At 41.5% G+C, this 14,617-nt stretch overlaps 1 protein-coding gene across 1 annotated transcript in view; it reads right to left on the minus strand.

The window, feature by feature from the left end:
* LOC119917695 (cadherin-23-like) overlaps positions 1-14,617 on the minus strand; it is a 150,537-nt gene that overhangs the window by 106,987 nt on the left and 28,933 nt on the right. Inside the window, exons 4-6 of the mRNA XM_038738109.1 lie at positions 4,453-4,595; positions 4,119-4,166; positions 3,639-3,731 (exon numbers count right to left, since the gene is read on the minus strand). Coding sequence (XP_038594037.1) covers positions 3,639-3,731; positions 4,119-4,166; positions 4,453-4,595 — 284 coding nt within the window. The remainder of the gene's footprint in view (positions 1-3,638; positions 3,732-4,118; positions 4,167-4,452; positions 4,596-14,617) is intronic.

The following is a 14,617-nucleotide window of genomic DNA, read 5'->3' on the forward strand; positions in this document are numbered from 1 at the left end:
TTCCACTCAGCAGTGAACAAAGGCAAAGAAGAAAGGAATATACCAGATTCATCTATGTTCTAGCTGACAGCGACAGAGGGCACATCAAAAAGCAGGTGCCTCTGTTTTGCTGCCAGAGCCCACATCAAGCACTAAACAGCTCATTCACAAGCGTAATAGGAGCTCTCAAACATCCTCTGCCAATATTATCTGAAATATCAATGCCTTTGTGTGTGTCTGTGTGTTTAATGCGAGAAATGCTGTCATACTATTCAACTGAAAATTGTTTGGAGGAAGTAATAGCCAAAAGTTGGGGGCTAAAATGATGCTGGTTTAAATTCCTCTCTTATGTTTCATAGAGGCTTTGTTTTGGGCAGTATGCCACAAAACAAATATTAATATTATTTAACATTAGATACTCATAATTGTCTTAGGAACGAATAACCTTTGGATATGGACTCCTGTCACTTTGCTTCTATTAAGGGAATTCTATTAAAATAAACCAAATACAGAAACTTATATTAATCAGATCAGACTGAAGGGCCTTTCTTTTTTTTAGATGTCTGACTTTCACCTCAGGGGTTTCCACCTTGGGTAGCCCTGTTCTATAACAGCCGTAGTTCATCTGAGCTTACTGTAGGTTAGAGAGGGACATTGAGATATGGCTGATAGAAAATAGAGGCTGAGGAGGGATTTGCTCACCTGCCTGACATACCTGAGAGACAGTAAACAGATAAAGTTTGGATATCTATCACCTGGAGCCGCTTGCCTGTCTGCCTGTTTGCCAATACATTTAATCCATCTATGTGCTGCATTACAGCGCTGGTCTGAAGTCGGATATACAATCTTGTGTGCATCATTACTGCGTTATCGAAGTCAAGATTCCACTGCACTGCGTATCTACTGTAGTTAGGGAGGAATGTGGGTATTGGCAAAGGGATGAAACAGAGATGGTATTTAAATTCTGCAATGCTATAAGTGGAGGGGCTCAAACAAAAAAAATAAACCCAACTTTAACAAAGTTATACCTTGGTAAGGTCATGGGAAGTATGGATAATATCTTTTAACTTTGAATAAGTCATATGACATATCTAATCCAATAACACAGAAAATGTGTTTTGTCTATTTATGTGTGTAGGACAGAAGAGAAAAAGGGATTCAAGGCAGAAAAGACTGCAGAAAAAGAGAAGCAGAAGAATTCAAGAGACTAAAAGAACAAGATAAAACAGTGTTTGTGGTCAGGGGAAACTTACGCAACCGTAGGAGATGGCACACACTGGGCACACACATAAGTTATTAGTGTTGGCATATGATATTATCACAGTGGCACTGACAGAGTGACAGCCTCCCAGTGGGTTACTGTGAGGGTCAGGCAGCTGGGGGTGTGTCTGTGTTGTGTGTGATTTTTTTTTTCGGGGGGTGGGGGTTATTCTTTAAGCTCTGGATGGTCCCACACTGTCAATAGAGGGCTTGCTACATAGAGGACTACCTGTCGAACTTAGGGAATGTGAAAAAACACTTCTCAGTATGTTTTGGGCTCACTCCATCATCTCATCCAATAATGGATTTGGGTTGTGGCCCATCTGCTGTTCTATCAAAACATTATTTCTGGTGATAGGCGTCGCTCCTTGTATCCAGTCTCTGCTGCTGGCCTGAGTGTGTGGATGCTGTAAATCTGGCCAGCTCATTAGCACTGACAGAGAGAATGCTAGCAGCCCACCTGCTCCCTTTCACCCTCTTTATGGCTCTACAAATTAAAACGACATTTACACACACTCTCCCCCGCTCTCCCTATTGCACTGCTCACCTTGCCACTCACACTGCTTCATCTGCTCACCGCTGAGCTGCGTCAGGCCCACCTCAATAAACCTCCTCCCTGAACTATTCGTCTGTTCCAGCAACCCTAAAGCATTTTGTGTTGTTTTCTTTTGACTTCTATCAGTCTGTTTTGTATTCTGTGTCACTTTGCTTGTGTTGAATCTCATCATTTGAATCCTCTGTCTTTCTGTCATCACTCGTCGTTTACTTTTACTACTCTGCCATCCTCCACATCCATCACCCTTTCCCATCTTTTTTTCTCTGTGTACAAAAGTTCAGCAGCACTATCTAGTGGTGCTGATGGTACTCTAACCCCCAGTTACTCTGGCATGTCCAGTGAGTGACAGCACGATGGACTGATGTCGGCGTGTTTGCGCTGCCGGCTGGAGGTCACTTAATGTCAAAGTGGTAATGAGAACATAAAAATGCAGGTAATGAAAGTTATAGGAAATCAAGATAAGGTGAAGAAAGGGCAGAGAAAGGGGAAATGGGGTACAATGAGGAAGAAGCTACATGAAAAAATTCCCAAAACCACCATTTCCAGGTAGAATAGTTGCAAGGCTTTAATGAAGCCCTCTGTGCACAGATTGGACAGCGTGTTGCATTGTTATTGCAGTATTATTATGACATTTTTTCCAACTGGACAAAATATGAATGTGTCTCATTTATCAAGCGAGGCACACAAACAAATACATTCATTGAGATTTGTGATCAAACACATTCCACTGTCCTCACATACACAAAGCTTGCATATTTTGTTTTGACTATGTTGTGTCTCACTGTTAAAGCTTTCAGCTATTTTCAGTGTAAAGAAACGCTGCTGGATTAGAGACAACGCTGTGTCTGGTCTTTTAAGGAATCTGATCTGTTACCACATCCCATTGCCTCAAATAAAGAAGCCTACATTTTTTAAGCACTAGGAGGGCAGGACTGACATAAGCAATAACTCACTGAGGGATGCAAGGGAACTAACAATATGTGAGCGACGGAGGGTCAAACCCAGCTCTGTTTAATGGCTTTCCAGAGGCTAAACTGAAGTCTATTGTTTGCAGAGCTTGGAAAGTCTGTATGTGGACTGTAAGTGAGTCCCACACAACTGAGCAGTGGCTGCATTGGCCTGAGAGAACCTTCCCTGGTGGGTGGTCTAAATAGCCTCATCTAAACAGTCCTTCTTTCTCCCGTTTATTTGCCTGACTTTATGGATTGGGGAGAGAAAATGCCAGTGGCTTTGAAGATTTGGTGAAGACTCAGAAAGGGGTATGTGCTCAATATCAACACAACAAGATATGTGGATGTGTGTGCGGATTTCAGCCCCTGTTTGAAGTCCTCCACTCCATTCTGGCAATTACTTCTATCAAGGATTAGATGAGGGAGAGGGCAAAGAGGAGAGGGAAAGATGGACAGAAGTGAGCGCTGAGAAGGGAGGTAGCAGATTTAGAGAGGACAGAGAAGCGAGAGAATCGGAGAGGAGAAAAGAGATTGAGGTCTCCACTGCAGTGAATGTTTTTCCTCCCTATAAAAAGAGGCTGTGCACACTCTCTAAACATGAGCTAGAGGACAACTCCTCAAATTGTGGGAAGATCACAGTGCAGCAAAAACACAGCTATTTCCAGGACATCAGAGAACGAAAAGCACTATGAATAGTTGATGATCACAGAAGTTGGATGTAGCCACCATGCAGGGTAACTTCCCATTACAATAGTCATAACATTGAGCTGAATTCCATACATGTTTTAACCTTAAAATCCAGAGTGAAACCTGTTTTTTTTTGCCAAAACACTTTTCTAGTGGATATGAGAGTGATAAGTTAGTAAGTTTTAATACATTCCTATAAGCCTTACCTCTGGGATAAAGACGGCATAAGGTTGCCCATGGAAGGTTGGTGCATTATCATTCACGTCTCCAATCTGGATGTTTACTTTGTCTTTGACCACCTGAGGGAGGAAACACCTTGGTAAAACTGTTCCAAAGCCACCTCCACATGTTACTTGTCAGAGAACTGTAGTCACTGAAAATGTGTATTAACCATACCAAGCCAAGATTCATAGTGAAAGAAAATGGGACAAGTGTGTGATAGATTAGCCGCGGGGGAGAGTAGGTTGAACGTCAGTATGTTTCAGCAACTAAACTGCGTTGAGTGAGACAGGTGTCGGAATGATTACATGTGAAAGAGAGAAATAAGGGCGAGATTGAAAGCGAGAGACTGAAAGGGAGATGGATTGAGAGAGATCTCTATGTGACATGTGGTCAAGCTATATCCAGGTGTCAGCGTGAGGCGGGAAGTGTCATAACTGTGATCACAGTGCAAATCTGTCTCTTACCTCTTGAATGTCACTCACGTAGAATTCGACCTGCATCTCTGACTTGGTCTGGCGGAGACAGAGACAGACGTCAGCATAAACTTTGCATGGGAATGTAGTGCAAAAGAGCAGTGCAGAAAAGCATACCAAGAAACAACAACGCCACTCTGAACTCAAAACCCTTTCTGTTTCATCTTTCACCGCTAAAGAGTATTGCACTTTTCACTGCTCTTTCATCATTTGATAATTTACATTCCATATCCTATTTTCAAAATTGTCCTGAGTGTCTTTTCTTGTATATAGTGATTTTGCTTTTGTAATGTGTAACATGTGTGCAGCAGTTTGGTGTTCATACCTCACGGTCGAGCTGTTGTCGGAGCCAGACTACACCAGTATCTTTGTTCACAGAAAAATACCTCATGGCCTCTTCTCCTGAAACACCATATATAAGGGGTTCCCCCTCAGGATCAATTGCCCTCAGCTGGGCCACTGATGAACCTGCCAGACAGAGATTTAAAGTTCAGAGGTCTCATAGGGCCAAAAGCCACGGTGTCTAACAAGATTTGATATTCATGGGACCTTCTATTTGCTAATTTAAAGAGCAATAGATCTAACACAACCACTGAAAATACACCCAAGATTCACTATTTTACCTAGATGTCCCATTACATCTACTGAGCCAACTAAAAGGAAATGTTGAGCATTTGTACCGTGATGCCTTTGTCTTGAAGAAAACAATATTGTTACCTGTCTGAATGTCACTATTAGATTGTTTGTGCCAGTACTATTAGTTTTTCTTCTCATTTACCCATTAAATTCACACAAAAAAGGAAGAAAACATCTTGATCTGCTGGGTAAAGATTGATGAGTTAGACAATTTGCTCCTCCAAGAAGAACTGAAATCATGTAGGTACAGAAAGCTGCATTTTCATGTTAAGGATAAAGATGGCATAACAACACACACACACACACACACACACCCTCCTGTGTAAGGGTAGAGGAGCAAAGGATTTTTAATTGGAGCTGCAGTGGTTCACAAGCTTCATTCATCACAGACACTGGAGTTCAGGCAGCCTGGCTAATCACACCCAGAGGTGGAGCGCCATCAGGATGGCTAATCCACCATGCTAGACAAATGTGTCAAAAGGGCAGGGCTGAGGTTAGGAGGGCCATGGAGGACAGCATCAAAACCCCCAGACCCACAGGGACAAGGCTCATTACTGTCCAGGGCAAAACTGCTTGGGTCAGTATCATTACAGGCTGAAGGGGAGGGTGTGCTGATATCAGTCACACACAATGGGCAGTGGTTATAAATATGTATGGTCTCTTTCCTTTCACAGAACACAAATATCCACACAAAACATACACACAGCTCAAATGTAGAGACACAAGGACATCCAAGTAGAGATAAACTGTAGTACATGCAGTTAGCTTTACAGTATTTATGGATTTCCAAAAAAGAGAAAACAGGGACTGCCAGTAGGGATCAGACGCTGTCTATGGTGCTATACTGCAGTCCCGTAGAGGTGGGCTCAAAAACCTGTAAACACGCTTACAACTAAATACCTTCACTCGCTCCAACACAAGTCTGTCATACCCTCATTCTCTCTTGCACCATTAATTCTGTCTATGAACCCAAACCTCATTAACAACAAAGTGTTTGTCTTTGTGTTTGCCCTGTGATGGCAACCTCACGCAATGCATGCTGGGATAGGCTTTAGCTTCCCCTTTCAACCTAAAAAGAGAGTATTGAATAAGAGTGCATTGATGGGAGGTTAAACACACAGATCATACACACATGCAATGAGCGCACATTCACACACACACATACAAACACACACACACACACACACACACACACTCACTCATCCTCTCTCCCTCCCTGCAGGTACTCGGTCAGACAACAGCAGTGAAGCCAAACTAAATCAAGCCTGTCACTTGTGCACCAAAATGCTTAACACAACGACCAATTAGGCTTCACAATCACACACCCCTCTCGTTTTATTAATACACCCCATTTTCCTATGAAAGGGTGGCAAAAATGACTAATTAATATCACGATTTATGAACCCCTCTCATTGCGTCTAATGAGATTTATGCAAATTCAGCTGCTTTCAATATGAGTTATAATTTGGTTGAAGACAGTGCAAATTACGCATTTTACCTCATAGTCATCAATAATAGCTGATTTTTTTCTCCTCCTTCCTGCCCTCTCGACTGTGGAGGAATTGTATGCTCCATGTGGGTAGACATACACTCGAGTGAAGGATAACAAATGAATGATTTGAGACTAAGTGTATGAGAGCCACAGTCTTGTGGAAGATTAACTCCTACTCTGGAAAAAAGATTTGAACTAAAACCAACCAATTAAGCATATGGGTTAGATTCTCTGCTCAGATTAAGAGCAAGTATAGAGAGCTGAGGAAAATCATTTTGAACAACATTTTGTTGCCTCTTACTGGGATTTATTTGGGGTTAAGGCTTAATTGAATTTCACAACTGAAGTTAGGATTAGTTTGGTTGAGGTACATTTTAGTTTTAGGGTTAGGTCTTCTAGAAAAGAAGACTTTTCAGAAGAAAGGTAAGGGCACAAAGTGTTGAAAATCAATATTTAGTTAAAACAAACGCGTATAGCGTAGGTATCCTACTAGTGCTTATCTGTAACACTGTGGCACCAGGCCCTTTCCCTGACAAATGATGCTATTTAGCACCAAGTGATGCCAGTATTACTGTTATGAATGATGCAGTGCACATTAACATTGCCCCTCCCCTTCTCCTCTACTCTGCAACACTGCTCCCATGACAAGAGCGATGGGCTGGAAGAATCATTTCTCTACCTCACCTTTCTCTCTCCTATTGTCCCCTGAACCTCTTACTCTCTCCCCAAACTCAAATACTGAACCCTCTTCTCCTTCTGTATTCAGACTGTAAGGTCAAACCAGAACAACCAAAGCAGAAGTAAATACAACAAACTAAGGTAAGCTAAAGACATCTGGGGGCCCACCAGGAGCACTTGCCCATCATACTGACCTGGTAGATTTAGAGACGTGAGATGTGTTTCCTCCCATGGGTTAAATGCAAAAGTGAAGGGAAGCCTTCATAACTCGCTCTGTGATAAGTAGGATGCCAGAATACATGCACAATTTTATTTAGCCTCTAAAAACCCCAGACTCAAGTTGTGCTAGTTTCCAAAAATACCAAATATTTCTAAATTAATTGAATACATGTGAAAGAATACATTAGTACATTTTCCAACTGATGTTCTTATGCAGCTTTAATAATTGTGATCCTAAATATTTCACAGAAGGAAAAAACTATAGAATACATACTGTATGTGGTTTTATCAAAATGGTTTTGAAGTTTTAAAAATGAGAAGCATTGTGGTTTAAATGGTTAGAGATGGAGAGCATGTACACAATAAAGGAAACATAGCAGAATGACTTTAAAAAAGTGCAGAGGAGGTGAGATGTGTAGAAGAAAGTAACAAATAGACTCCATTTACTTCTCCCAAAGTTAAAGTAGGACTTCTGCATTAAGACAAAGCATTGTTGCTTCACTCTGGCAGGGCTGAAAAATGCACTGCCATAAAACATACACAATGGCACAGCCTGGAGAGGCAGGAGACTGAAAGTGATTGGGAGGAGGAGAAGAAAAGTCGGAAGACTTGCTAACTTACACACAACAGCAGCCGCATGTTTTACCCAGCCCAACCTTTTAGGAAAGGCACGAGGACCAGTGGGTACACTAAATCAGCCACTGGAGGACATCAATCCCTGCTGGATCAATAGGACTCGCGAGTGTTAGACGGGGACTAGGGTCGGCCCTGCCCTGGGGCCTCAGGCTTGAGAAAGAAAAGGGGCTATAGGCCAAAGCCCTGTTTATTATGTTGGTGACATCTCTAGACCTCTCGTTCATCTGAGCGCTGATTCAGTGGGACAGGCACTGTCAGCACTGCAATTTCAGGCATGTTATGAATTATAGCTTTGAATTTTATGGAGCACGGAGGCTTAATGGATATATGGGCAATGTTTGGAACGCTATCTACCAAAGCAGGAAAGATGAAACCACCTCAAGAGTCTCTCCATTTGGAGAGATGACACACTGCGGAGGAAAAGCAGAGAGAATCTTAATCTTTACCTGCTTTGTATAAATATTTGATGAATTGACTCGAGGCACGGCCAGTGAGCCTCAGGGTTGAAGTCATGCAATCACTAGGCTGATGAGTCAGTGCGATGCCACTCATGTTACCACACGTCTATCCACTGACAAGGGAGCCTTCAAACACATCAGCAACACCAAGTTGAAGCCACGTTGCCTCACATCAATCACTCACATCAAAAATTCACACAGGAAAATACTGTCTTCAGCTAACTGGCAGCATGAGCTAATTTAGTACAGTGAAGACAAACTGAACAGTGCACTCTATAGAGAAAACCCGTAAAGGAAAGCCTCCACATCCGTCACATGTGATTATGAGATTGTGACTCTAACCTACAGTGTTTTCCTCTAAAGAGGGAGCGTGCAAAACCCCGTCCTGCTAATTGACTGTGTGCCATTATAACAAAGTGGGTCTGTTTCTTGCACACCAGCATTACAAAAAGTGTGTGTCGGCATCTGTTTGAATCAAAGCACTATCTATACAGTTATGAACTGGTAGAGAATAGGACACACTCATGCAGAAAAACAACTTTACTTTTGTAAAAATGAGAAACAGGAATATAGCTGTTAACTGTGGTCATTACAGCAATCACCAAAATATGCATTTACCTCAGACTGTTAAGACAAAAGGTAGGTGTTAACTTTAATGATTGAAGAGTGGAACTATATGCTGCATATTTGTATTGATTAGGCTGACTCCAAGCCAAAATCCTCTGCGGTCATACCGACTGTGTCAGTTATCTGGCTCATATGAAGCACCTAGTGGGCAATTTGTAAGTCAGATTCCATCAGGGGATTTAACACTGTTTCAGGCTCATCCTTTTAAAAAACCTCTTGGGGGGCACATGCTTTAGCTTGCACCCACACCGCCAGTCAAACACACGATAAATTAAACTCTCTTCTTTTTCTTCAGAAATAAGATGGAAATTAGTTGAAATGAACCCATCACCGCTGTCTCTGCCCACGGTGCTGTGTGCTGCGTTAATGTTCAGAGATTCAAGCTCCTTCTGGGAAGCCAGTTGGATGTGGAAATAAACTAAGCAGATCTACCTGGAATGACAATAGTGCGGTGGCCAGAAAGTGAGTGCTTGGACCTTTATTTCCATACAAAGAGATGTGTATGTGTTCAGGGGGCATCTTTAATAGCGGAAAAGACAATGCATGCAGATAGTTTATTTCCCCGTAAGATGAAGACAGACATGGGGAGTGACAGTAAAGCCTTTTCCCCAGGGTGGTCAATTTAGACAGCTAGCAATAAAAAAAAAGACAAAAAAGATGGAAAGAAAGAAAAAACTCACTGATTATGTTTGCAAGCCTTTCGTGCTACGAATAAACAAATGCAACACATTCCAAAATTGAAACAACTGCTACAGACGAATACAATTTACTGATTAAATAATGGGTATGAGTTACAACTGGAGTTCTTCAAAGGAGGTTATATTTGACTGTTGGAAAAAGCTAATTTAGCACAGAAATCCTTAAATTTTAATAGCTGCTTTGAAACAAGACATTTACCAAATTCTATCTAATTTTCCTCATTTACTTTTCCCCTATTTTTCACTTGCCTTCTCTCTTTTGTGTGTTTGTGTTTGCACGCGCATTTGTGTGTTTGTGACATCAATAACCGTGATGGGGAAGAGAGCCGAAGACAAATAGTGCCTGGAGTCTGGCTTTAAGTGACTCCTGTGTTTCAACAACACACACCACGAGGGTCCTTGGGAAGCTGTGTATTAATCCAACAGATTTATGACTAAATCTGTTACGGATGGGAGGCGAACACCCTGTGCCTTTCCTTTAGCCATTCCTGAGAGAAATACACACCTCCCAGACCACACATCCTAAATCTGTGTGTATATAAACACAGCTTTTAAGCGAACAGACTGTATATACATATATAGACACTTAAACACATTTTTTAGTTGTTAAAAAGACTGATATATGTAGGAAAACAGATATACACACATTTAGATGTAGTCACATGAGCATACACAATCATTTCCTGATGGTCATCTGATATAAATGTTAAGTCAAAGCATCTTGCGGACAAGCAAATCTTTTGTTGATGTGAGCGAGAGTGGGAGTATAGAATAATATATGTACTATGCATGGCTGTCTTCAGTAGAAACTAGGTTATGACTCATGGTGTGACTTAAAAATCAAAAGTTAGGAGCAAGATGTTAAAAAAAATGCTTTGCGTATCTGCAGCTTAAAATCAAAAACCTCATTGTGCTTTAACCTTGTGAAAAACAGAACAAAGCATATATTGCAGAAAAGGATTTCTACAGTGATGTACGTCACCTGAGACTATACTATGAATACATAATATAATGAAGTAAAGGTATATTTTAATATTATAATAAATATTGCAGAACAAATGTTAGTGTTTGCACTGTGTGAAATACATCGGTACATTTGGTTATCAGAATATATTTAATTATATTCAATATCTGGACTTTGCTGTCCAGATATGAATCATTAATTTGCCCTGCATACAATGAGAGGGATTCAGTTCAATCAAAAGTGAACTGGGGAGGACGAGGCATATGATTGGATGTCCAGGATTGGCTGTCTAATACACCCAAATGGTGAAGTGATGAAAACACCGAATGACAAGGCTGTGACTAACCAATCACACTGCGAAAGTCGGAGGACAGTGAAGGACATTAGTGGACAGTCATCCCACGCACTGCTGAGGAGAGGCAGACCTGTCACCGCAAATTCACACACAGTTCCGTTCACTCTCTCCGATCACACATGAAAGCTCTTTGCTCTTGCTATTTTCTATTCCATCCCATCACGGTCTTGCTGTTCCCCAACTCTACCCTCTTTCGTTTTTGTCATCCTGTCGTCACGCTCCGTCCTGCTTGTGGAGGCCAGACAGAGGGACACAGGCAGCGCTGATAGGAGTGGACAGGTGGCTGTGTGCTACTGAGGCTGCTGGAGTGACGGCTGAGCCAGTCTGGCCTGTCGTTGTCACAAAAGCAAACGCCCGTCCCAAACTGCACCACTCCTGCCAGCATGCCAAGATGTCCATCAACACTGGCACTTCGTAACGCCTGCCCAGTTCTTTTCATCCAGTGTTGGTCCTCACCTCAGTTTTTAATCCCATTCTTATTCTGTTATTTACCTCTCTCTTTCATCCTCCCTACACTCCCTCTCTCCTACACTGGCCCTCTGCTGACCTCACCAGGGCTGACTATTACCTGAGAGTGAGCTAAATCATGGTCGGGTAATGGAACATGCCACCTTCACTGCGACGCCACACACACACACATAGACTGAAACCAAAGCCTTTCCCTTTTGGCCTTTCCCCTTTTTTCTCTCCTGTTTACATGTTTATCATTTGGCCCAGGTGTTACTGAAATATAGGGCTGATGTTGTTTCTGTCAGCCCTGAGGATGTAGATGGGGATCAAGAATGAGGCTTTGGCAACTAAGAGTTGACCTCCAGTCCTGGGTGATTTTTGAAGAGAGAGTGTGGAGTATCGCCTGAGAAAAAAAGGGCAGTGGTTTCCATGGGCGTCACTATGTGTTGAAAAGTGGTGGGGACATAGGGGCTCAGATTAGGGGTGTGAAGACACACACAGACATCACGATACGCAATATTAGGTTCACGAGAACGAGACGAAAAGATCCTTAAACCGTGTTTTAAAGATATCAAGATAAAGGAGCAGGGGTTTTGAGGGAACATCCACCAGGAAATTTTGATCAATAAAGACTTAATTTCCTGGATTCTGGTGAAAGTTTCTGCACCTATTTATGGTGGAAACACAAAATTCAGGTGGTATATCACATTTCGAAATATATAAATATAACAGAAACTAAGTCAGCGCAGCTCTCAGGCATTCTGTGCTGCTTTCAGATCTGTTTCTCCTGTAGATCAACTTTTCTCATGTAATATCATCCCTGCTGAGGCAACACATACAGTATGTAGCCCTGATTTAGTGTTCTCTCCTCTTTTGTCATGTTCACAGGGAGAGAATGGAAAACTTAACCAAAAAGAAACTGTGTCAAGAAGTTGTTAAAGTTCACATTTTGGGTCATTTTATAATGAGTCGCTTGTTTTTTTTGGACAATGCACATTTGTTTCTACCACATTTTAATCGCATTGCATGTTTTCTTGATGTGCAAATAAACCTTTCTAAAGGCATTTTCATTTGTTATTTAACTGCAAGCTACATTTCACAACATTTTTTTATAAATTATGCTTTAAAAAAGTGGTGGGGACAAAATCAGCCATTTCAAAAAGTAGTGGGTCATGTCCCCAGCGTCCCTAGTGTAAATGACACCTATGGTGGTTTCCCTGTTTCGGACAAGGAATCCATAAAGAAGAATATAGCTGCAAGTGGCGATTCGCAGGTTCAAACCATTTTTACAGTAGTGACTTCAAAAAAGTATCATACATGTGGTTTAACATTGTTATGAAACACATCCAGCAAGTTTTGTAACGACTGGACAAGCATTTTCTGATCTATAGCTTGATTTGATTCATTCCACGTCCAGTTATTATGTATTTATAGCACCTCCTAGTGGTCGATTTGAATGAGCAGTGTATGTGTGAGGTGCTTATGTAGACATATCCTGAAAGTTTTGTGTTGATTGAACAAACATTTTGCAATTTGTAGCCGGATTTGCGTTTTTTGTTTTATGTTTCTAGCTCATTCCAGCTCACAGAAATTTGAGCCGGTGCGGCAGACATCAAATAATAATAATAATAATAATAATAATAATAATAATAATAACTAAAACAGACAAACATAGAAGGGTTCTACGGCTTCGCAGTTTGAACCCTAAAAATGGCTGTATCTGCCAAGCAAAGGGGCAATTTACATAATGTGACTATACCTTCAGATGTATCTTCTATTTAACAGGTTTGTTATTACTAATGTTTGCTAGCATGTTTATACCTCCAAAATCTCCTTGTGTCTGATTTGTGTTCTTAGCACTACATGCCTAATGGTAACTGTAGTTGTAATAATAGTAGTAGAAGGAGTAGTAGTAGTAGTGCTTGTCATAGGAGGGAGGGGGAAGAATTCCCTTAACACAACTTAAACATTTATTATGTTATACTGACTGACTATATTATTAGTTACAAGAGCTATTTCAGAATGTGTTAGTCCATCAATATTTAAAGACACAACATTTCATGTCAGATAATCTCATTACTGAGAGTTCACTGAAGTCTGAACTCTCATTGGGTGGACTGACTTAACAAACACTGCAAGTAGCATTAAGTGTACTGTCTATATGCACTACTTCTGCAGCAAAATGGCTCCAATGGCAATGCCAGTATCAGGACTTCCTAAATAGTTATTACTGTTAAAATCAGCTATAGGCAGTTAAGTTCAGTTCAATTTCTTTTTTCTCTCTCTCTGTCTCTCTCACTCCATTGTTCTTCAGCAACACTTTGTTCCTTTGATGCTTGCGCTAAGGTTTGTTTTTTAACACTTGTTTTTTTGGGCGAGCAGAAAAACTTTACAAATACAGTTGCTAGCTTTGATTTATTTGAATTGACTTGCTGTTGTTGCAGCAGCCAGTTCTCAATCAGCAGATGTGCAGGAACATCTCAGACGACACCACATGGCTGGTACAATCTCATTTATGGGGCAAAATGTGTAAGTCTTGATACCTTCCTAAATTTTCCTCACATGTCATTCAGAGTCAGCATTAAAATTGATTTGACAACTTGGCCAAGCAAGAAGTAAAGTTTAACAGCAAGATCCACTTGCCACTGACAAGACTTAGACGTAGACTAGCATCAAGCCGTAGCTGCTACTTCATTTCCTGTTCCTTTTTATAGATAACTTAGTGGTGGCATGCAGGCTTGCTGATCTCCACTGGAAGATATCTGTAATAGTGTTTTCTCACCAGTCCATATGGTATAGTTGTAGAATTGCACTGTGTCCCAGACGCCACACTAGCATGTCTGATCCTGGTCTGGTCCAGCTCAGCTCACCATAGCTGGCTGATTTGCCAGGCCAGTCCAAGGCCAGCTGGACTTTATCTATATGGGTAGAGTCCCTAGAGCATCTCTATCTTCCTCATCTCTCTCTCCCTAGCTCTCGTATGTCCATCTGCTGTGAAGCCCCTCTCACTCTCATCTCCCCCCTTGCAAATATCTATTCCCATCTCTCCGTGTGTTTCACTTTCCACATCCACAGTTTTTGCCAGTTCCCCATCCAATTATCCGGCTTCTTTCCTTGCATCCATCCTTTTCTCCCTCTCTCTTTTGCCCATATTCCCTATGCCCATTCCTCCTACCTTTTCTACCTTCCTCCTTTCATGTTTCCCTCCCCTTTGCGATTTTTCCCTCCTCCCATTCCTTATCCCATCTCCTTCCCTTTCTTTGACATTCTCACTACT

Source organism: Micropterus salmoides, unplaced genomic scaffold (assembly GCF_014851395.1).
Source record: "Micropterus salmoides isolate LMB-PRFRI ecotype aquatic unplaced genomic scaffold, ASM1485139v1 Ms_hic_scaffold_22, whole genome shotgun sequence".
Lineage (NCBI taxonomy): Eukaryota > Metazoa > Chordata > Actinopteri > Centrarchiformes > Centrarchidae > Micropterus > Micropterus salmoides.